General features: G+C 35.7%; 1 protein-coding gene across 1 annotated transcript in view; it reads left to right on the forward strand.

Moving 5' to 3' along the window:
* The window catches only part of kcnh8 (potassium voltage-gated channel, subfamily H (eag-related), member 8), a 136282-nt gene extending 113933 nt beyond the window's left edge, over positions 1–22349 (forward strand). The window contains exons 13-16 of the mRNA XM_088601635.1: positions 2748–3079; positions 4049–4152; positions 5312–5391; positions 20257–22349. Coding sequence (XP_088457761.1) covers positions 2748–3079; positions 4049–4152; positions 5312–5391; positions 20257–20931 — 1191 coding nt within the window. The 3' untranslated portion in view covers positions 20932–22349. The remainder of the gene's footprint in view (positions 1–2747; positions 3080–4048; positions 4153–5311; positions 5392–20256) is intronic.
* The last annotated feature ends 3992 nt before the right edge of the window (positions 22350–26341 follow it).

Genomic DNA, 26341 nt, shown 5'->3' on the forward strand with positions numbered 1-26341 from the left:
GATAGACCCTGGATGGGATGGGAACAAACAGACACAATCACGAACACACTCACACCAGGGACAATTTCCCCAGAAGCCAATTGGCCTACATAGGGAGAGCATAGACACTCCACGCTGATAGCACCCCAGGTCTGGAATTGAACCCAGAACCCCAGCGCAGGAAGGTAGCAATGGTAATCACTGTGCCTCTCTACATACAGTATTTTCAATTTGAATAAAACCAGAAGAAATATAAACTTATAAAACTACAACCTTTATAAATAGATAACATCTTCCAATAAGTTGGGTACATTTAACACTGCTGAGATGGAACCTCTATTCCCAGGCAAAAAGTATCACAATTCTTACACATTTTTACAATATGTGAAAATATTATATTTTTTTCAGTGTCATATTAATTACCACATAAAGCAAATTAGTTTTCTTTATTTTGTTATAATCTCTTTGCACACAGGTACCTAATAAATTTCAAGCACATCATCATTGATTAACAAGTGATTAACATTTGCAGATTATTCAAACCATCTAGCCCATTAAGTAGTTACTAGATAATTTAACTAAGGATCTAATCCACGCAACCATTTCCTAAAGCAAGTTTCAGCGACATGGCTAGTTATGTTCCATGCTCCCCACAACCCTTTACATAAATAAATACCTATGGTTTTAAGGGCACTTGCACATGGTTTCAAGTGGTGTCCCCTAGTTTATGTTTCAGTTTTGACTCTGAAGAAGTCAGGTACAGTAGGTTGACTTGGTCAACGTCTTTAAGGACTTTAAATACTTGGACGAGGTCTCCTCTTAGTATTGTCTTTTCAATACAAAATAGGTTCAAAGTGCATATTGCTCCTTGGTGTTAGTTTTCACACTAAATATTCTATTTACTGTTAGAATGACTCTGGTTACACTTTTGCCTAAAAAACAGAATATCAACCAATGCTGTTCTCTCATATTTACAAGGGTTGTTTAATTTGAATGAACACCAATTGACAGGGCTTTTCTGAAAGGCTGAAAATAATCCCTCTACACCTGGTATTTGTTGTTCAAAGTATCATTTCTTCTTTAATAAATGAAGCTAAGCTACACTTTGAAGTGAGTTTCGCTATTTTGATGTTTTGCCATTGAATGTATTTGTTATAATGGACCATTTATGAAACTAATTGCAGTTCTTGGAATGTGTCTCAAAGATTGATTTGTATTATCCAAAAAGGAAAGCTACAGTATCTTTGTGGAAAGCTAAGTGTCAAAAGGAAAGATATACAAACATTACAATTACAGCACAATGCCCATGCTACAAATATACAGTCAGAAAATGTGAGCTTGACATAATATTAAATTTGATGAACAAGATTGATAATATAAAGCTCATTAAAATGTACAGTATACAACATATGCAGATACTTTCAGGAGATATCTAGAGAATACAATCACGTAGATTCATTTCATTCAGTTTTCAAGTGTCAATCCCCAAGTCAGCTATTTTTCATTATTTCTGACTTTCAGAGCGGATAATGTTAACCACTTTTAATTCAGGTTTCTGCATATTTGGTTTTCTAAAAAAATATCTGAAGATTACTTGTAGCTAAGATCTGATTCAAATCTATGTTGTGAACCTATAAATTATTTAGCTTATTATTTACAGATTCACTGCATACAATAGTGTATACTGTAATGCATTTTGGATTTGAATGGCAAAGTTTGAAATCGCAGACACATTTGTCTTTCATATTTGTTGTCGATTGTTGTAAGTTTGACTTTTAAAATATTTTTGTTAAAAAAAATCATTTCAGTTTTCAGTTCAGCTCCAGTGAATTACAAGTTTCCTAAAACACTTAGAAAGTGTTAGAAACAGTGTTAATTAATGACAGTGGAGTAGACAATTGATTCAAGTTTAATCTGCATCCAGGATACCCTGGTGCTCTTCAGAATCAGCAAAGGATATCACTGCTTTAATTTATATTTATTATTATTTAAGACAGTTTTGCAAAACATATCAGTTATAAAATATGTTCATTACGGTGTACGAAATGAGCATATGTTGAAACATAATGCATGCAGTTTAGTTTGCATTCACATTTTTAAATGGTGCTAGAGATTGTTTTCTTAATATGTATGTGCTATGAAATTAGCTGGAATTGTTTTTTAATCTAAATTTAAAGGTTTTATGCAGAATAAGAGCATACAGTACTATTAAAAATACAAAAATATGAAAATATTAGTATTAAGGACAAAATGTTTTATCAAATGCTAGATAAATACAGTATAAAAAGACTAAACTGAACTGAATCCTAATCATGTTTTATAGCTTTAGAAATTTAACAATGTGGCCAAAGAATGCCACATTTAGGTCCCTGTTAAAAAATGATTTAGAAGTTATACTAATTGGATATCTCTGGGCTCCATATGGAATGTAGAAACAAAGTAGCAGGCAACTGTGCATATAACTAGGATAATGATATAGCAGCAAGGGTTTTATGTTACTATTGCATGTTTAAGATCAAAAGATTATAAGAGTTAAACAGTCTTTTTTGCAAATGGTAAAAAAGTGTATTTGAATCAAAATTGGTTGTCTGCCAGGATTGGAAATTGTTAATTGGAAGAGGGATATTAACATTATTTAAACTGCTACTGTTTCTTCTTCTTTTGTTCTTTGTTTTCAAAAATGTAAAATTGATGAAAACTGGATCGCAGCAAAACTATCAATCATTTGTTTGGCCTGCAAGTTATATTTCGCTTATGTATCTTTTTAGTCAGAGGGTAAAGGCAATGGTCGTATAAATCATCGACATTCATCAATCATAGAAGACCAGGAAGATGAGGAAGAGGAAGAGGAAGATGAAACCACTCCTCTATCCCCTGCCTCTGCCAAAAGCAAAATGTTATACAAGTCTGAGAGCCACCGGAAAGCCATTTCTTCAGGGAGACTGCCCTACAAGTCCCCCCCAAGATCGTGCACTTCAGGCCTGGAAGCAAGAGGCAGACATGAAGTGGAATCTCACACAACCACGAGGACATTTGGGAAAAACCTTAAAATTCACCTCTCTTCAGTGAACAGCATTGGCCCCCCTGACCTAAGTCCAAGGTAGTAAACACTAGAAAGTTTAATTACAGTACTTCTGATTTCTCATAGCAATCAAATGATTATGTTGAAAGTAGCAAAAAATTGCCAATGATTTGTTTTTAAACAAATATCACCTGCATATGCATAAAGCCCAAAATCATATTGTGTAATGGCAATCACAGATTTTAGTTGCTTCTGCACTCACTGTCACTGTCATTCCCTGTAAATGCATAAAATATATTTGAACTATTTCTTCCTTTATCTTCTAAAACGGGCACTATTTATAACCATGGTCTGTCATAAGCATGACACATACCAGAGAACCCAGGATTTTCTGTGTCTCATTTCATTGCCTTCTACTTTGATTCTGTTCATAGCGTAATAAAACTAGTCAGTATGTGGGCAATGAAGATAGATTAGCTGACAATTTTGCCTTAATTTTGTTATCACAGAGTGCTTGGCTTTATTTAACCACAAAATGTTAGGTAATGTAGACAGCAGACATACTTTACATGGAACAGCTATACACCAAACTCTTGGACTCCTTTTCTTAGTCCTCCAGGTCCCTGACATCATGATAACATAAGCTCCTCTCACGAGTGGAAAAAAAAACATAGCAGCTTCCCTTTGTAAGAACAAGAGCAAGACCCCACTGCTGTCTTGACTCAATGTCTTCCTATGCCTCAATGTATAGTCCTACAAGCACACATAATAAAAATAAATAACAATAACTAATAACAGGAACTAATAACAACAAAGCAGCTCTGTTTACATTAAAAGATACTTTACTACGACCTTGTTCATTGTAATATTTCCCACGGTGTTGATGTTTTAATCATTGACTAAGGTTAAATTCTAAAAATCCCATCTTCTGTTTTGACACCAAGAGTGAGTATGACTTACCAAGTACTGTATGAGGTTTTGCTTTTACTGCAGGTATTTAAAATTCTTTCTCAGCTCCAGAATCAAGCACACTCTTGTTTTATACAGGATTGTGGATGGCACTGAAGGCGGAGATGGCACTGAAAGCAATCCAGACTCAGGGTTCCGTCAAAGCCACTTAAACTTTTCAAAAGGACAGCCTTCAGGAAAAGGTATTTAAAGTTCTACCAGTGTATCACAATCATTAACAAAAACACAGCCACACTGTCACGAAAACTCTACTGGGAGTCCAGTACCTAGAAAGGTCCTTGAATTAATATTATTAAGCTTTTTTATAATTGTTTTGTTCTGCAAAATCTAATGGTTAAAGTTCCACCTCTTTACTTCACTTCAATTACAAAGATTTAATTGCAGCATATGAAAGATAGATTATCAATTATCTGGTGCCCAAGGGTAGAGGCATCACCATGCATAAACAATGGATAATTATATTAAAGTTTTTACAGTAGCCTATTTTTGGCCTAATGTAGCCTAAATTTGCATACTTTATAAATTGTTTAAATAAATAATGGAATACCTAAAAATACACATATAAAAGTAACACTTATTTATAAAACACGTTTCCAAACCTAAGGGTCCTGTATTGCACACAGTGATAAAGGAGACAAAGAGAAAAAATACAATAAAAAAGTAAATAAAATGAAACAGGAATGTAACAAGAACATATGGGATACATTGTAAGGCAATCAGAAATAGACCATAGTAGAAAGGTGAGTGTTAAGTTTTGATTTGAAAATAGTAAAAAAATGTGTCGCAGTAAGGACATTTCATAACAACGGTGCAGCAAAAGAAAAAACATGATCACCAAAAGTCCATGATTTAGTCCTAGATACAGTGAGCAAAGAACCAGCTTCAACTGAACAGCACCTACTTTAGGAAGTGCAAATATGAAAGAATTCAAAGATATATGATGGAGCCAGATTAATTAAGATTGAGTCTTAAAAGTCAGTAACAAGATCTTACATTGAATACATGTGTTAATAGACAATTAGACTACATAAACATTAGTCATTTAAAAAACTGCAAAAATAGTTCTGTGTAGTGCATATACAGCAAGTTCAGATGATTAAATGTAAAGTACAATACATTACATTTTATCTAACACCTTTTTAATGAGAAATAAATAATGCTTGTAAATACTGTATGACATCAATCAACCTGTGGCCACCAAAAAATGCTGGAAACCTGATTATCGTCTGCCAACAAATCTGTGAAAAATCTAATCATATCATGCATACTATGCCTCCTTAACATGAAGGACATCATAAATTACAAGGTCTTAAAGATATCTGTGTTGATTTGGATTTGCAGATCCAGGCCAAACGAGTTCAGCAGAGATAGTGGCAAAGACTGAAGAAACAAAAGAGCAAATAAGTCGTCTTAACCAGGAGGTAAGTAACACAGTAAGGTGACCCCTCAAACAAAAATTATTTTTGCTTTGTGCATGACTACGCTACCTATAGATTACAAATATTATTAGGGCCCTTTTTCCACTGCCACAGTTCTGTTTATCTCCCAGAATCACTAGTGCATGCACACACCAGTAGCAGACACTAGTACATTTGCGTCCGTTTTGTTTTATTGTGGTTAACAACATTCAACACTGTCCATTTGACAACCAAAGCACATTATAAAAGAAACAACATTAAAAGAGACACATTCAAGACCAGCCATAAGCACCCCACTGGACACCAGTTACCCGATATATGTGCCAAAGCAATGCAGACCACCAGTTCTGTCCTCTGTGTAGTTCCTCTGATGGATCTTCTCAAAATGTCTATGTCTTGAAAAACATAGTTCCCTCATTCTCCCCCCCACCACCTTGATTTCTCTGAGTCCAATGTCAGGTGGGGGTGATGAGAAAGACGATACCGGAGCCTTCTTCTGCTACTCCATGTAGAGTCCCTGGTGTCAGTGTCCTTTCCTGGGTCTAAATGATGTGATCTATTCTGTCAACCATCCTTGTTCCTAAGGGTCTCAGTACTGTCTTTACTGGGGGGGGTTTACACCTTGAGGGGAAGTTTTGTGTGTGTGTACACAGCCAACTGCCCAGGGCTTATGCGGGAAATGGCTGTTCACAGATTGCCAGGTGTAAAATAATGCATTGTTCCATCTCATCCTGTTCTTAGTCCCCCCTCTCATGGGTCCAGTCATAAATGTTTTCAACCCCACACGTTACCCCTGAATGGTGTGGTAATTACCCAGTGCTTATGTTAAGCTGGCCTTTGATCAGTGCAGGAAATATACAGGATAACGTACGAAACTGTATCAACATCAACATGAGCCCAGGGATTGCAATTGTTTTGGAAAATAAGTTTTAAAAAAGTGTGAGATCTTTTTTTTAATAAAGAGTTCAGGTTTTGCGATAGAGACTTTGCTTTTTCTACCAGTAACCAGATAGGTTGCTTGGATACATACTGTATATAGAAAAGACTAAAGAAGAATCTTAGAGGTCAAAGAGAGAAAATGTTTTGGTGTCCTTGTACTGTAAACAAGGAGCCCTTAAGAAGCTCCTCCCCCAGTGTAGTATTTGTTTATAAACGTTTTCATCATATATTTATTTTTTTCCTCACATTTTTTCTAATTCAGATTCTAATCCAGTACAATTTAAGAACAACATCAATGGTTTGCTCTATGGTTAAAGATATAGAGACAATCAATGCCCACCTCCAGTTATTCAGGATATTAGAAATGCTGCTCGATTAAAACCTGAGTTAGCCGACAACTTCCAGACACACATGGAACCATATGGTTACTCAGCTGAGGCATCTGACTAAAAAGGACATTTTTCAAAGTTAAACATGCACACTATGATTTCCTAAAAATGTTCCATGATGCAGTCCAGGCAACTGTGGGAGACAGGCTGCATCTCAGCAAGACACTAGTATCAGCATTAGAGTGCATTTATTCATCCTCACAGCACCATCAGGAAATATAGGCGTGCAGGGCATATCATTCAAAGTCATGCAGTAATAAATAGTAAAGTGTAAATAAATAGTGGCTTAGGACAAAGAGCATCTTAGATTGCATTGAAAAAATGAAGATGAAAAGATATTTAGGATATTCTAGATTTCACCTGTTTTGTTTAAAGATTAAATTTAGCTAAACAGATGTGTAAATGCATTGAGATGTTGGAGGGTTGCAGCTGAGAGGTTGGATGATGGCAGGTGAGGATGGCCTGGCTCATATTTACAGTGATGTGCAATACATGATTGTGGAAGAAATGGAAGAAATATTTTTATTTTAATTAAACAGTTCAAGTCTTCATATCTAAAATATTCTTAAAATAATATATACCATATGTATATCTGCACACTCAGTTCAATGTTTTAAAAGTATGTTTATTGTCAGATAGAGCAAGTGAAAAGTAAGACATGCAACATAAGATATTCATCAGTGTGGATGGTACAACTGACCATAATTTAGACTGATAAAAATAGTTGATGAAACAGGTGAAAGAAATGACAATTAACAGTGTATAATATTTCACTATAATAAGTCACTGAAATTATAGAAATATCACAATATAAATATTGTATTACCTCTTAAATATAAACATTATAAGTTGTTTTTGAATATATACAAAATACATATAACAGTCATAAAAAATGTGTGAATTAGGATAACCTTTTAAAATGCCTCAGAAGATACAAACTCTAAAATGGGATTATGTATAGTTTAGTTTAAACCCAGCTGGTTTAATGGACGACCAAATGGATGAGGAAGCTGGATCCCTCCACTCTCCCCATTGGCAGTGAAGTTGGAATCTCCCTCTGATAAACCAAAAGGTTTGTGTATTTGCAGTAGAGATGAAGGTGATAGGACAATAAATATGATTGGTGCAAAGTGGGTCCAGTCCTTGTCCTCAACCAAACAGTTGTTTTGAGCTCCTTTTTAAAACTATCATGCACGTGGTTAAAATACAGGAAGACAGGACGTGCATATTCTGAACTGTAGGTAAGGTTTAATATTAAAGTCCTCATTAAAACCTGCAAGTGACAATGCTTGCAAATAATGAGTTCAAAAGTTCTGTCTTCAAAGTAGCATGATAATGTATCCTACCAAAATCATTTCATCCAGCAGAGCATCTATAGTTGTCCTAAAAGGAATTTGTCTGTGTCAAGTGTTGTAACGTAACTGAATGTGGCTAAAAGCTTGTATTATCTGGCAAAGGGGGATTCTTCTTGCATATTTTGATAGTTGACCTTTCGTTTAATTTTTCTGGGTATGGGAAGCACACACAGGCTTTCTGCACAGCACCTTGGTAACAGGAAGTGATGCAGCAAATGGTCACATGACCACTCCCAGGAGGCTGGTGACAACCGATGTTTACTGAAGTTCATCTAACAGCAGTGTTGAGTTCTGTAAAGCCATATAAAACACATCAGACAGATTCTTTACACAACAAGGTTATAGAAATTGGAAGTAATATAATTCTTGTTATATGTCTTTGCTTATATATTGTAAATCCTGTTAATACCTGTGACATACAGTACAGTATATAAGTGGATTTGTCATGACTAGTACTTCAGGATGAGGGATGCGTTACTTGATTATTTGGCCATCTGTTAGAAATAACTGGTGGTGGGCTAATACAGTATATATCCTGTTGGATGCTGGAGGATATTAGGTGGTGACTATAGCCTGGAATCAACATTGACTGATAAGTGGTACAGAATTTTTTAGTGCCGGTTTGGTGAATATAACATTAACTTCAGCTTTTGTGTGACTTAAGAAGCTGAGATGAATTTACTAAGGTAAGCTTCTTTTAATTTTCAAATACAGATTTCAAATGTTGTGATCCCCTTTAAATAAAAAAATACATTGCAGCAGATACTGTATATCACACATAAGCAAGCAAGAACATAAGTTACAAATAAGAAAAGACCCTTTGCCATTTCTAGCTCATTTGATAGCTGCTTAATGATCTGAAGATCTCATCTGCTCATTTCTTGAAGAAACCAGGGTCAAGGAGTCTATTCTATGGGTGGGTCACTTGTTCTATATTCCTTCATGTTGTGGAGCCAGCCATGTCACAATAATAATTCACTAATCCTTTATCTTCATTTTTGCTTTTATCTGTTGTTATATTATTATGATACAGTATAATTGTGTGATGGAAGCTCTCCTTGATCCTGACATGATTCAATCACAGCCACTAGCAAGCCCAGAGCCACACAGAACCACTTTCTAGACAGCAGGGAATTCTGCCGCACCACAGAGACTGGATCTTCAGATACTCCAGAGTTATAAGCTGTCTAGGTTTCAGAGAGGGGTGATGTCACTTCTGTGAATTGCTCAGCGCTATGAGCCCAGTTACACTTGTTTAGAATTTGTTTTTAATTTTCTTTCACTGCACAAGGTGTAAATAAAGTCCTTTATTCTGAAAAAAAATATTTAATGAAATTATAGGAAAACATAGCCATAGCATACAATAGCAAAAGTCAGATATTTACAGCATAAAAAAACACTCGAGTATTTTTTTATTCCAGATTGTAAAAGTCTAAGAGATTTCATTTTATGATACTTCATAAATCAATGAATATATTATCAAAATCACTTTTTACTGGTAATAAAGTGAAGAATAATATGTAAAAGATAAATACGTAAGATATTAACATTGTATGTTATTGAATTGACCTTAGCATACTTAGATGCCAGGTGGAAATGTGAGTTACAGTATGTACTAGAGTGACATGTTGGAAATGTGACAAGACAGGGAAAATGCACCTGATTTATCAAGCTGTGGGAAGCAGTTCTTCTTTTGGAAGATGCAGTGGCTGTTAACTATAGGTGGCCACTGTAAAAAGATAATACAACCACTTTTCAAAACACACACAATGACCTTGGGAGCAACTCCCATCCATAATGGCTCAACTCTCTGATTTTCCCAGCCTACCAAGCAATTTTAAATATTTTAATTTGGTATTGCTGAGCTGAATATTAAACCCTCTGGTATTTCTCAGGACTTTATTGTTGTAACTAGAATATTTGAATTGTAGAACACAATGAATACAATGAACTAGAATCATTGAATTGTAATCACCCAACAATAGTTGGACAACATCTTACTCTTTTCACCTGAGACACTAGCATATACTGTACTGTAGCATACACAGTACATATTCAATATAGATCGCAAAGTAAGCATAGACATTTTTACAAATTTTACAAATATTGTGGAAATCAAAGAGTATTTGTATTAATAATACATTTTAACAAAGCCAACTAAATATGTTTTATTTTAATTTTCCAATATTTTAGTGAGAACATATTGAGAGCATTAAAAATAATAATAAATTACATCACTCCATTATGAGCATACACCTTTAATTACATTTAATGTCCTGTATTCAATATACTGCTGCACTAGTGCAAACCTGAAAATAAGTATAAAGAGGAGTGAAGTAACTAATGTTTAAAACCGAGGAAAAGAAGCTTTTCATTTTTCTGAGTTAATTCTTCGATAAATATTAGCAGTCGTTATTTGTTAGCTTTGCTGCCTCTCAGCACTGGGGCCCTAGGTTCAATTCTGAATCTGGGGTGCTATCTGCGTGGATTTGTATGTTCTCCCCATGTTTAGATGGGTTTCCTCTGGGTGCTCTGGTTTCATGGAGTAGTTCGAAAACATACCTAATGGTTAATTGACTTCTATGAAAAATTGCATGTGATTGCACCCTGCAATTAAATGGCGTCCTGTCCAGACCAGGATGTATTCCATCTTGTGCCTGTTGCTTGCCAAGAGGGCCTATGACTTACTTGCGACCCTGAATTGGATAAAGCAATGAGAAAATTGGTGGATGCATGGAAATTAATAAGATGTGTAACTAATTACCCCTTAGTTTATAAGAAATATTCATATGTTTTTTAATCCATATGTTGTATCTCTATTGCATTTTTTCACTTGTTCCAGCTGCAGGATTCCAGCTTTCCTTGCACTTGCCATGCCTGTGCATAAACATGTATTTGATATTTCAGCAACAGAGCTATTTTATTTCCATTATTTTAAAATAATTTAGAATCAGCAATATTTACTAAGGCACCACAGAGGGCTAAAGACAACCTACGCCCACCCGTTGGAGCCAATAGCGATTCTGCAAGCTCCGCTGTGTCTGTATTGGCATTGTTTGTAGGAATGATCCATATCTTACTCACCACATGCAAAGTTACATGGAAAGTTGAGTACACCCAACCCTGACACTGCTTACCTACATATATACAGTATATACCTACATATATATACCTATATATATACCTACATATATACAGTATACTGTATAACTATACTGTGTATAAGGTATGATACAGTACTTTATGGTTTTAAAGCCACTACAATACAATATGTGAAACATATTTTTATCTAAATGCAGAAGTAAACCTGAAGGAAGCACATTGCGTTCACAACAAGACATAGTATAATAATAAACTTTTTTTATATAAATCAAACAGAGTAGTTTTGTTTTTGTAAATAAAATCAATATTAATGTAATATTTGACATACATTTTAAACTGTGTTTTACATAATAATGGTGTAAACAGCATACATCTTAAATTCTATAATTGGAAAAAAATTGCCCCTCAGCATTGACTGGGATTTGAAACCAGGTGTTTTCTGGTGACAGCCCAAATGCTCCACACACCACGTTACACCATGCCTTCTTAAAAATAACTATATTTTTATATTATCATGTTGAAAAAAAAATAATAATATGACTCTTACAAGCATATGAAGCTTATGTTTTCATTTCCTTTTTTAAACAGTTTTTTGCTTATTGTTCTATAAAATAACCTTAGGCCATGATACAAACAGCCCTGTACAATATTTCTTCTGTATGTCAATTGTAGTCTGTTATTTAGTCTGGGAGTTTGTGTTATTTTAAGTACCCCCTTACAAACTAGTCTGTGAGTTGCGGTCTCCAACAGCAGAAAATCTTTTTCTTTGGTATTTAAGTGCTTCTTAATATTATTTATTAAAACCACTTACTTTGAAACTTTATTGGAGATGAATAACTCAATGCAAAAGAAGAGGAAAAACTTTGTGAACTGTTGTGAACATTAGGTTTAGCTTTACATTTCACAATGTTGATATTTAGTTTATGTTTTTAAATGTGGTATTGGTATTGTATGCAAATAGAATGAGTTATAAGTAAAGCTGCAAAGTAAGACATTAAGTGCTATTCCTTTAGTTTCAGGAAAAACAAACTGCATTTCTGTGTATAATTTGAACTAGTATGGTTATCCTGGTTGTCAGAACTGTTATTTAAATATTGGTTGATATTTAATTGCCTTTTGTGTTGTATTGCACTAGCTGACATAAATGGCTAAGAATACAGAAGCCAGTAAATATTATTATTATTATTATTATTATTATTATTATTATTATTATTATTATTATTATTATTATTATTATTACTGAAAAAAATCTAAACTATTCTCCAACCAATTCATGCATTACTGGAAAACAAGGCACTTTTCTGCAAATGCAATTTATGTCCTCTGCAAATGTTTTTTAATATCCCTACAGATAATTTTTTATGTCATTTAAGAGTATGTCAGTGTCATATTAATGACAATTTATTGCCTTTTAACATTATATATGAAACATTTGTCAAGACACTAATAAATGTGGAGGAATTATATTATAATATACTGTATTACATTTTCTAAATACTGAATATAATAGGAAAATCTATATAAACCAAATTGATCAAAAGAAAAGGTAACTGTTTTTTTGGTTCTTTCTCAGATTTCTGTGTCTGATAAAAAGGAAATCTAAACCTTCCTACTGCTTATGTATTTTTTACAAGAGGGAAATCTCATTCCTTCCCTGCCTCTCTAGTAATCAATTGCTCTACATGTGATGACTGACATGACCAGCTGTCACACTGGCGACATGCCTACAGTTTATTCTCCAACTTCATTAGAAGCATGTACTGTATAAATCACTTAATATTCTCACCAGGAGAAATCAGCCAAATGGTCAAATATGAGTACATTTCCTGTAAGGAAAGACCAGCATATGAAAGTGACTGCTTAAAAAATATTTTTATTTAGTCATTAAAACTGGAGTAAGTACTGTAAGTGCCAGTTGCTCACCAGTGTCTTGCAATATTATTCAGACCCTTCCTGGGTATCCCATTTTAAAAATGTATAAAATGATCCATACACTTTAACAAAATATTTTATTCAAAAATTGAATCTTCAAACTAGACACTTAATGTAACTAAGATACAGTACGTTATAGTAAATGGAAATCTACCAAACATTAGCACTGTAAGAAGTACAATGTACTGTAAGACGAAAACCCGCCTTGTTTTAAGATTTATTTAATTTCGAATAAGGGCTATTTCCCTCCCAAGTGGAATGTTGATGGCTGTGGAATTTCTATATCAATTGGATTCTTAGTGAAACAAGTATATTTGTCCAGATAAAGGCTTTTATGCTTAAACATGGGCATTTTTGTTATATAATAAATATATTTTGGAGTATATAGTATGTATCCAATCAGCCCTGATTTTTATATTGACTTTAGTTTGGAAAGCACATTTGTGGCATTTGGGTGCATTCTTTTCTTTTCATTGTATTTGATTTACAAAAAAATTAAAAAAAAGTTTTGATTTGCATAATTTTTCAGTATAATAAGTATAAGAACTAAGTATATGTTGGGAGCACCTTTGGCAGCAATTACTGATGCAAGTCTGCAAGTCTTTTTTGGTATATACTCCAAAATATAATTATTATGCATTTATTATTATGCACCAGTTTTGTGCAATTTCTGCCCATTCTTCTTTGAAACTTTCCTCAATCTCTTATGGAAAGCAGCTTTCAAACCTTTCTAATAACAAGTCAACTCAAGTTTGACTGGGCCAGTTGAGGACATTCAGTTTCTTATTCTTAAGCCAATCAAGTGTAGCTTTGGCCTTGTGCTTTGGATTATTGTCTTGCTGAAAGGTGAATGTTTGTGCCAGTTTGAGTTCTGAAGCAGGATTTGATCTAAGAATTGTTAATAATTCTCTCCATCTATGATCCCAGTCTTGACAAGCTTAATACATACAGTACTGTTATTCTGCCACTAGAACACTTGATTCTTGGATGGTGTTGAAATCATTGGCCGTTGTCTCAGAGATTAAACAACTCTTTGAGGACCACTGCCATGATAGAATTCTGGCTATCACAGAAGACAGTCACCACCCCGGGCATGAGCTCTTCACCCCACTGCCCTCAGGAAGGAGATACAAGAGATACTACAAGATACTTGAAGACACTTACCACTAGATTTTTCAATAGCTTCTATCCACAAGCAGTGCGATTGGCAAACACATTTGGCCATGCCCCTCGGACCACACCTACACCATCTCATTATGATTTCTTATTTATTGCAAATTTCCAGTCATTGTTTACATGTCTGCATTGTTTACATTGGAACTGTTTACTAGTTTGCTTGTACATTGTCTGTATGTTTGTATATTGTCTTGATGCACTGTCTGCACTTCTGGTTTGTACACTTGATTAAACAATCAAGAGACTTTCTGTACTGTAAGTACAAATTCCATTGTACCAGTACATGTACTGGTTACATATGGCAATAAAGTTCAAAGTTCAAGTTCAAATTAAGTTGGCCAAGTTAGCATTATTGCTTTTAAATGTTGCAGTTTTATACTGTGGTGCAGTTTAGATAGTGTACATCTTGTTATTGAGATTTATTTCCTCTTACAACATTAATTGTATGCATGCCATCATGCCAGTATTACCACTCTTCTGTTTTAGAGATCAAGCCTGTGCACATCTTATTTTCTGGTTCACATTGGAGTGTTAAAGGAGTTCATATTTTAGCATATTTAGCATCCTTATAGTTACAATAATCTTTATTTATACCAGATCTTAGGAATCTCAATATAAGTTACATTCCTCTTTAAGAAAAAGCATATTGTGTTTCTTACTTGTATCTTTGATCCTTAAAGCATGCCTGAGCCATACCCTATAAGGTGGTTTGTCTGTGAACCAAATGCATAACCTGCTAAGCATTTGGGAGAAAAACAAATTGAATTTATGTCATCGATTCGTAATCTTTCCTATAATCGTACCCTTTAAGAGCGGCGATTGAATGTTCCAAAATATAAATTCAGCTTTCAAAAAATTCTTAAACCAGTGATTGAATGATTGATCTTTAGTTGCTTGTGCACTGGTGACTAGTCCTACCTTGAGCTAGAATTGTTTCATAGATCTGCATACATGAAAAATCACAGTGGTGGAGAGAGTAAATGAGGAGGCTATCTTGCAGGCATTTTCAAGTTTAGGAACAGAATTCTATACAAAAAACAACCACCAATGGCACTGTGCACAGCACACTCACTTTATACATATTGTAATAAACACATTCAGAATGTCTTTTCTACTCTCATTACTTATAATCTAATTTGATATTTCTAGATTATATTTCTAGGTTTTAACATTCTCTATTGGTAGGTTGGCTACAATTGCAACTCCTTCTTAAGTTGGCAGGCCTTACTATCATATGTAGCTAGCCCCTTGTCCCTTGTGTGCACTGTCAGGAGGAGGGGTTGTAGCGGCAATGCTTGTTAATAAGACAGAATTAGGTGTTGCTGTGCTTTCCCAGATGAGGCCCCATCTCTCTCTTCATCTATTCATGCAGGCTGATTTAAAGATGTTTTCTTTTGATAAGGGACAGCTCCCAAATGGGGATGCACTTAGCTAAGCCTGGCTATCATGATCATTGGCGCCTATCTGTCTAGGGGGTGCCAGATGGACATCTGGACTGCATTCCTAAGTGTCAGGAGTAAGTGACTCATATCTCACCTTGATCAACCAATCAGGGACTGGTAGGGCCGAGTAACCCACGTGGGTCTCTGATGCCCATTAAACTTTCAGCCAATGAACGAGCTGAAGTTCCTCAAGGTAAAAACAGGCAACACAGAGTTCCTAGTAGGACTTTCCAGTAGGAAAATCTCTAAGGAGAATTCCAGGGGTGCGAGACAATTCCAGGTCAGGACGGCCCAGGAGCAGAAAGGCTCCCAAGGGCAGGACGTTCTCGCAGTGCGCCTCCTGACCATCCTGAGACTCAGCCCAGACAACCACGGAACGGCCAGTGTGTCTGAGTGCCAGAACTTTCCTTTGTTCTAAGAGTCTAGAGCGGAGGTTGCCACGAGTAACCAGAGGATCCACCCGAGGTTAGCATCAGCAGCAAGCCTCGTGAACAGGTCGGAACTGTGGACAGCTGAATCACTATTCAGAACTACCGCTTCATCAGGAACAAACCGGTCCTCTTCCTGACCTGCTGGGACCCACAGTCATCTTTTCTCCTGAGCACAACTTTGCTAGTTAAAGCCAACACTAACTAGCGAGTCTTCAGAGATCATCAGCAGAGCACCGTCGCAAGCCAAACAGCACAGCCTGGCACGCAGCCAGAGAGAGCGGATTGGACAGCAACAAGCCTGCAACTATTTCTTTGTGCCCACAGGAGATTTGAATCCCCAGAGATTGGATGAGTATTCAACTTCACTGCATTACTGCTCGAGAATTCAATTGTTATCCCAACCAGTTTATATCAATTTAATTCCTAAGAGTTATTTACTTGTTTTGAGTATCCAATGTAGAAGTTGTAACCAAGTTCAATTACGAAACTAAATGAATGATATACCGAACGTATGTTCTCTTGATGTGTAACTCTTCGTAACTGACTGAATATATACCTTTTGTATTCTGATAACCCTCTCGATAAGATCTGTTAGGTTTACATGCATATTCTATGTATTAATAAATGTATCCTCGTGTATTAGTACCTGTGTGTGTGCGTTGTTTGAGTTATATCGCATGGTTGGATTCTAAGGCTATTAAAAGAATCAATTTTGTGATTTACTGCTACAATTAATAATTGTCCCAGTAAATGCCCAAACCCCTACAGAACTGGTGCCTCGTGAGAGCACACTACAGGGTTAATATTATTGGCAAACTTTTACACATTTTGTGAATGCCTTGTCATATATAGGTTTTGAAAGCAGGAAAGGCTGTACTTAACTTTTACTCAGGAAACCCGGGTTCCCTTGAAACACAGAATAGCAAGGTTCTCTCTGGCAAGGTTCAAATAAGTAGCTCCAATCAGGTTTTGTTTGGATGATCATGAAGTAGGAGCTCTCGCCTGGCCTGGCACAAGTTTCAAGTTCCAACTCGTCCTGACTCCTCTATCTCTTGTGATCACACCTTCTTTCTTTTCTTTCCCTCCTCTCTACTTCACCTTTTCCTCTTCTTCTACCGTGGTCTTAATGTGATCGTATATTGTGTGTTTCTGGACTGCTCATTGACCCAAAATTTAATTAACTAGGTAAACCAAGGTAAACTTTACAACTGTTTTGATCACAATATTGGGACTCCTTACATCTCAACAAACATCCCCTCTGATTTGAAACTAGAAATATGTACAATGCTGGGTGATACTCACCCAGGGGTGCCGTATAAATGTCTGACCCTGCGCTCTGACCCCAAAATTCTCTCTCACCGTCTGTGTGCCTGTGTGTCTCTTGGAGAGCAAGCTGGGGTATGCGAAAAGACAAATTCCTAATGCAAGAAATTATATATGGCTAATACAGTGATTTTATCTTATCATCTTATCTTACTTTATCTAAAATCTTTGAGACATTGCCTAGTCACTTACAGCTGTAACAACATAGCAATAGCAATTTTAGAAATGATACAAAAAATACAATTGTTTCTTAGGAAGCCCAACACAACAAGTTCCTTAGATATTTTGAAATAATTTGTTGTGCTTCCATTTTTTTCACTCTTGCTTCATTGTCTGCCCTTGCCATATCAGTTTTTGTTCAACATTTTTACTTCTGGTGTATTCTCAACAGAGTATTCCCAATTCTGGCCGTATATCCCCTAATGTGTTATAATATGCTACTACCCTTCTTCCCTACTAGAACAAATGGTCTTGGGACCTTCCCATTCACCTGGAACAGTAAAGTCTCAAAAGACTCATTCATGGAACAGTATGGTCTTGAGGATGTTGCACAGAAGAGCACATTTGAAAGAGTGCTGTTTCTGTGGGTGTCCTTTGTGAGTTTACTTTGGGTCAAGGAGGCTCCAGTGGGTGGGGATTATCTCCTTGAAGTAAGGGAAATGGGGCAGAATTAGAATTGATAATGTTAAAAATGACATCTTATTACCCAGTTAAAGCTGGCTCATCTGTAAAATGTGGGCCAGAGAGTCTTTGGGGGACATCACCAGGGAGTTATTTGGTGAACTTTACTTTTTGCTTAAGAAAGTAAGCATATATTTTAAGAGAAAGCATATATATTAGGAGAAATAGAAGTAAGTGATTGTGAGAAGCTATCATTCAGTGTCTATTTAGGAAGCCATAACTACAGAGAATTGATGACTTGATAAGCTACAGCTCTGGGCAGTCCTATTTAAATGGCATGTCTTACCTCTCTAGAGGAACTGCATGGCTTCTCAGAATGCTGAAGGACTACAATTTCTTTCTCAGGGACCAAACAAAATAGAAAAAAGCAGCACTGGTGTGAGCACTACTGAACTCTAAGAAAAAGCAGAACAGTTGTGTGAGTGGCATCACTGGGAGAGGATTGGTTTGTATGTGGATATAGTCATGGTGATGCTATTGGCTGGGAATACCACAAAGGAGGAAACAATGTTAGTAATGCAATCTTTTCTCCTGCCAAGTCATGCACACGTGAATGTTAAAGAAAAGTGCTTTGTGAAAAGTGATTGTGAAAAAATAGGATGTGAAGACTGAACAGTGGTTGTTGAGCCAGAAGCACACTGGGAAGTTGTGAAGCAGCTGTGAGACATCAGACAATGAGACTCATCAGGAGTCCCTTAGTGATTTTATAGGAAGGCTGAGGTGGAATTATTATTCTCCTGGTTCTACCAGGTGCAACCAGAAGAAACCCAGTTCTAAGTTTTCTAAAGTAGTGGAGATGACCTGTCCAGGCAGTGGTTCTCTAGCTCTCTGACATGAATGATGTCTGGTGTGTCTCCACAGTAAGGACAAAGAAGGACCCTATTAGGTGTGAGTACATACAAGATTGTGAGTTGTTCAATAAAAATAATGTTTGGGGGCTGTGTAGTGTGAAAGAGAAAGAGTGTTGTGAGTTGAGTGTGAGAAGACCACATACAGTACAGTACAATTGGGCCCACAATGACTTTAGCCAGGGGGTGGGGCCCGTCTGTTACAGTGATGTTATGTACATCCTCATTTCACTGCACATCTGTGTTTTTTTTACTTGGTGGCTATTTTCTATAACTCAGATTAGCATATATAACAGACTTGCTCTATGTTTATCATGGGTATAGGAATGTCTTATTTGTTCTAAGAAATTTGAAAAAGAATATTTAATTCATATTAAATGCTGCTATTATTTTTCCAGTTGTAAGATTTATTTTTCTGGTCACAAATGTTAAGTCAAACCTATTCTAGTTTAAAAGGCACTGTCATATTGTGTTATTACAGCAAAGACAATAGCTTCTTCCCTTCGCTGACAAAACTAACAACCCAGAACATACATGAAAAATTACAAAATACACATGTATGTGTCCCGTAGCATTAAAAACATAGGACAAAAAGAACAAAGAACGCATAAAAAGTAAAAATTAAACAGGATGTAAAACCAGGAACTTTATGTTAAAATGTCTATCTTGTATTTTTTTCCATAATGGAAGCAATGCACTTCTGTTCTCTTGGATTGCATAAAAGAAATAAGTACAGTACTTTATCAGTAAACATGTTGACTTGTGGGTTACGTTTTGTGGTTTGAGGATTAAATTATGATCACAATGTAATCCTTTCTTAAAATAAAATGTTTTACAGATTCTAATAAAGGAGTACAGTGAGTCTGTATTACAGGTTTAGTGTAGTATAATAAGGTCAGCAATGCCAAAAAATAAAAATTCGTAACATTAAAATGTTATCAACAAATACAGCAATAAAACTGTATTAAGCTATTGACATACATGCATTTAGTAAATGCAATTAAGGCTGCATTCATTTAAAACACCAATTATTTCCTCAGCTGTTAGAACATTGTCTGTCAGTGAAAGTAAATGCCAATGACTAAAGTTGAATTTCACCACTATCAGTACTCAGCTGTTACTACTGTATGACTTTTTCTGTTTTTGCTACTGTATAGCATTTGCCAAAGAGATGAAACTGAGGAATCAGATTTATCCACCCTTATTTAGAGTACATATTTTACATTTTAATACTTTCTTTTTTTCTCCAGGTTTGTACACTGGTCCAGGAAGTAGCGGTACTAAGCAAAGGCATGAAAAATTTGATGTTTTTGCTTGAAGGATTATTATCTACCCCGAAACCTCCAGTATTTTGCCATGGTCATAATACTTCAATGGAAACTAACATGACATGGACAACCCAACAGTCCTGCATTCATTCTCAACCTGGAAATGTTGCCTGTTCCTCGGCACAGTTTTCTCAAAGCAACACAATACCCAATGTTTTGGAAATTGATTTTTTGCAGAACTCTAGCAGTCTGCATGGAATAAGCCAGATTCCTCAGAGACTGTCAGAAAATGAATTATTTTATTCTACGGCAACAGTAAGTACACCGTACCACTTCCAAACAACACCCCAAGGTAATCATTTACAATGTGTAAAATGTACTTTGCCACAGATAGACACAACATTGAATCCACTTCAGTCTATTTCTGCCACACTATCTTCGTCTGTGAGTTCTTCACCAGAATCTTCATCAAAGTTGCTTCATAGCACAGAGGACAGTATCAGCCCTCATCATGGTGCTACAAGGTCACATAGTCTGGAAAACTTGCCCCTTTCTTGGAATGCTGTGGGAACTATTTCTGCTTCTTTGCAAAGTCCAAGAAGATTGCCGCTAGAGTCTCCAGTTGAGCTTAAGGATGAAAAAACTACAACTTCATAGCGAGACATGTTGCTTGAAGTATGTCCCACGGCTTTGAGTTATAAAAGATGTTAATATTGCATGACCTTTTTTATTCTAAGGCCTTCTGCTAGTAAATTAGAGTTAAAACAACAGGAGACATAACTTTAAGTGAAACAGTGAAAGGCATATAAAATATATGCTGTTCATTTTGCAGAATGCAGTCTTAAGAAGCATGTTAAAAGGGTTTGACTGTAGCTTTAAGTTATATAGACATTTCAGCACGGATAGTAGCATATTGACTGGGTTGACATTGTATCTAGTTGCCTGAAGACCACACGGGTCAGAACAGCAGGATGTTCTAGTCAAAAGAACACAAAAATTACTATTTTTAGTGGGATGTATTGTCTGCTTTTTAGACAATGTCCCTGAAGATTTTCTGTAGCTCTTTTTGCTGCAGGTGATCAGAGCTCCTGCTGGTGTGCTTGTCATTTCTGACTTGGCAATGGGACAATTAGCACTGCATGCCACCTCCTAGACAATCAACCAAATAGAACCACTAGACAAGTATTAGACATTGCATGTCACACTCTCATGTAAATCAAACTTTTCATTTATTTATTAAAAGAAAATGGCTATTTTTATACACTTGGTATGAAACTGTATTTATGCTACTGAAATGATTTGTAACACTTGATTCTTTTTAGTCAAAGCTTGCCATGACATTCAGCACATACTGTATACTCATGTAAAGATACTGTAGAGTAAAGACTGTTAGAAACTGTAGATTAATATTGAGTCCCTATGCTGCATGCTAAAAGGAATGCATCAAAGATCAGAACAGGAAGTTAAGGCAATATTTAATTAAATGTTTTAATACTTACAATGCAATGAATGTATGTATCATGTGTATTATTTGAATTTTACAAGTTTGCTTAAGTTAAAGAGCCATGACAAAAACTGAATTTATTTTCCAAAATCAATGCAATATTAAATCCAGTGTTATTGAGTCCACAATTTCAGTTTTTGAGGTGCTCATAATTTTACTGTCTTGCATCTCTAAAGCTGAGCTGTTGAATAATCTTTTAAGGATAAATGTTCATTTACAGTGTAAATTAAGTGCTGTTTTTATATGTCTAATAGGCTATGGATAAAATATATTGAAACATTAAAGGGTATCCTTACATCTATGACTATATTAAATGCCATCTCATCTATAAAATTAAATATAATAAAAACGTCTTCTCAAAATATCTTAATGTTACTTAGATGCAGTTTATTTCTTGGGTTTCAAAAGAGTCTTTCAAACACTACTGCACAGAATAATGTGTTAAAAATGAAATTACTCACATACAGTATCATGACATACAAACTGCTTGAATAGCCTTTGGTAAAGCACTAGAGTGCTGCCATGAAGTAATTCTTTAAAAATTGTATTCAATAAAGGATAATCAAGTAAATCTCAGTGGGCTGACTCTTTTTGTAAATTTCAATGTAAAAACCTTCACAGTTAAACTCTTGCCATACAAAAGTATAAAGCTGAGTTAGGAGAGTTTTGAAGCAACAGTTTGTGGAGATATGAGACAAAGATAAAAGGATTATGAAGGTTAATGTGTAAAGAATGGAAGTAACTGTGTATGCTCCAGAAAACACTACCACTTCTGCGATGTGTGACCTCTGCTGGCCATGCATTCATTCATGATCACCAACGCAATTGCTTAACTGTTAAGCAAAAACAAGTTTTGACTCAATATACAATATATTTTGTATTATGATGCATGTTTTGACTTTGTAGAAAGGTTAAAAATACTTATGGTTTAAGCAGAAATACTCTAAGTGGAATGGTATTATGTGATGGGTTGAGGGAATAGAACCCTATTTTTACTAACTTTTATATCAATACTGAAACAATTTTAGAGAATATTACAATTGCAATATGATAGTTACAAACATACAGTATGTCTTACTGTTAACTGTCTGTCCTTCAAAATTACTGGTGAAAAGGGAGGATGAAGATTCAGAGGAGGCCAAAGACACGAGTGAAGAGTGAATCACAGGTGACCTTTTATATTCTCTGAAAGGGCACCTTTACACTTCTTTGAACTGATACAATCCCCCTCTCCAAGCAGTACAGAGAGTCCAGGACATGCTGATTTCCTTCTTGTTTGTTCCTTCCATATCACTGTCTCTTGTCATCTGTCAGCATGACCCTGCTTTATTCTCTGCTTGAGAATATAATGCATAGTACTTTACAATGCTACTGTATGATCATTCTTAATAGAATTTGTTCTGTGTTTTTAAAGACCCAAGAGAAACTCTACGTACAATATAAATGTAAGATTGAGACTACAATAGGTTTAGCAAGGTGTTGAAGTTTGAGTGTTGCATATAGAAGCAAGAATGAGATCTTCTTTCATCAATAAACATACTGTATACATTATTTTATGAATCACACAATGCATCTGCCCTGCATGATACACTGTATATATTCATTCTAAATTTCTAACAGTATTATAAAAATGATCTAGTCATGTTGTGGAGAATATAATGAAATACAAGTTTTTTATTTGTGTTATACTCATGAAGTTATACATTAAAAACTTATCTTACCTACCATTGTGTTTCTAAATTTTAAGAGAATATACTGGAACTTTATGGATTACGTTTTGAAAATGAGAACATAAGAATAAATAGTTTTTTACATTTGATTTAGTTTTCTATTAACTAGCATCCCTGTTATTTTCTCCTAATCCATTTAGGAAAATAAATATTGCACTCAGATGTAATTGAAATACACCCCTAACATGATGCACTAACATAACACTTACTTTCCATCATAGGAATTCATTCCTGTAACCCCTGTTTAAAAATTGTATAAAAGCTTGAGGCACTAAGAGACTTTACCACCATAGTTAAACAGATGGTAGGATTTATGAATAATCCCCATAGTGTTTAAACACTAATAAATTATTTACATGAAGGTTTGGTGTTTTTTTCAGATTGGAATAGGTTTCATAAGTCATATTTACAGCGTATACAGTATATATGATATTATATACTGAATCTATATCATAAGTGAAGAGGACCTGATGCCACAGTTGACGAGTCCATCACAGCCTCTGTCTGGTCCAAGCCGTGACATCTAGGAGGTGTGAGCAGAGGGCCACTGACAAGTCGCCTTGCTATAAGGCCAGCAGCATGGAGCCTCACTGTCCTGTCACTGATGCAGGCATTGTGTCTGCTGGCAGTTTCAGCAGCAGTACAGGTGGCAGATCTGAAACAATTTCTCAGATGGACCAGTCTGATGTGTTGGTCTTACTGTGTTGTTGTCACTCAAGGACAACCGGATCTTGGATGGTAATCAGTCCTGCCGGTCTGCTGTAACCTCTGCAGTCGGGACACAGTGGAGCGGCTTACTCCATAGTGTCTGGCAATGCTGGCACATGACATGGCTGCCTGCAGCATGCCAATAGCCCTCTCCCTTGCTTCTGGTGACATTTGAGGCATTGTCGAATGCACAGAAAACTGACTAAGTGAAGTATTTTTCTCTCAGTGACTTAAGCTTTGAATTAAGGCCTTTTTAAATGATCTGATCAGATATTGTTCCACCTGGACCTTGTTGGGTAAAAGTTCACCTAACAAGCTTTCGTGTGATTGGCAAGCTGCAATGCCTCACTGCACAAGCTGCATTGCTGGTCAGAGGGCTTAAAACAAATTGACAACTTTTGGTGAAAGTACATAAGCTATAACTATAGTATTCTCATTCCAGAAAATGTTGCATTTCTTTTTTCTATCAGTATACAGTATATCACTTTCAGAAATTGCACATGGCAAATTTTCAATTGGCTAGTTTGACACTGAATAGAATTGAAATTGGGATTAAAGATTTAATTAGAAGGACCTTCATTATCCCAAACTTGGGAAATTGGCAATATTGCTTCACAACCTTCACCAATAAAAAGAAACAACAGAGGCATACAAGTAGGGATAAATAGAATAAATACGACATGAAATCCTACAAGATACAACATACAATACTACAGCGATTTAGCACTTTTTTTTATTAACAATATGTTAGTCTATGACATCAAGCAACAAGCGCGAGGCAGGATACAGCCTGTCCAGGACTCCAGTCTATCGCACAGACAGGCACGAACACACACACTCTTGCCAGGGCCAATCTTCCCAGAAGCCAATTAACCAAACAATATGTCTTTGGACTGTGGGAGGAAACTGGAGCTCCCAGAGGAAATCCACATGAACGCAGGGAGAGAATACAAACTCCTGCAACATAGCACCCCAGGTCCCGAACTGAGCCCAGAGTTCCAGTACAGCGAGGCTGCAGTTCTAAACACTGTGCCATGGTGCCACCCATTATCATAAATAGCAAAAGCAATCCCAGCCACATTATAACACTGTTGCATGTCATTCTCAATGTTATTTTAATATATTATATTATAACTATATATAATTTAACTCATATAAAGGAAATCATGATCATTAAGAAACAATTCTACCCATATTTCATAACTAAAAACATAAGGCTGTAGGCTATATGAAAAACATTATTTTTTCCTTTGGGGATTATGCACCTGAGTGCTTATATTTTGAATATAAAGCCTATAAATAATTAAAAAAAAATGTTTAGGCTGGAATATTGTCATGGAGTTACTCTGCAGTACAAACCTGAATTATCTAATTGTCTTCTTTATTTTACTAGAGTTTTGCACGAGATATTTGAACTTTACACAGCTGTTTTTATAATAACCTACGTTGAAATGAATGCATTGTATGACTACAATGCCTTGAAAATGCACATGGTTGTTAATAAATCATTTTGTTTGTTCTACATTTATCAAAGGAACTGCAGATGCAATGGTGTGAAATGATATGTCATCATCTGCTTATAACCATGTGCTCACACTGCTCCTGGGATGAAACATACATTATTGAATACTACAATGACTAAATTGCCAAGAATGAGTGCAGTTGTAGTGTGTTTTGACAGCTGCATCACAGCAAATACACCTGCACATTTAGTAATGAACCTTTCTGTGCTTTTATTTTATTCAGAATGCAGACATAAGACCTGCAAACTGTATTTTGATTAGACTGGAATGTTATATGTCTATTGCATAGACAATGCAGAATATTCCTCATTTGTTTAAAGAAGTGACCAGGATGTCATACTGTAGCTGGATCTTCTGTGGTTGAGTGAATATAAGTTTGGCCACGTAGTCTTTTGACTTGCAACACAACAACAACAGTTTGCTGGGAGCCTATGATACTGCAGTGCTCTTAATAAGCGCTGCATGACTTCTCAATCTGATGTCTAAATTCTGATTATGTATTATTTAATCATAATTTTTTATTATTATTATTATTATTATTATTTGTTGTTGTTGTTATTATTATTATGACACTGTGGCTAAGGATCTGTGCCTGTGGCTGG

The sequence above is a fragment of the Lepisosteus platostomus genome, chromosome 12, assembly GCF_059453375.1.
Source record: "Lepisosteus platostomus isolate fLepPlt1 chromosome 12, fLepPlt1.hap1, whole genome shotgun sequence".
Lineage (NCBI taxonomy): Eukaryota > Metazoa > Chordata > Actinopteri > Semionotiformes > Lepisosteidae > Lepisosteus > Lepisosteus platostomus.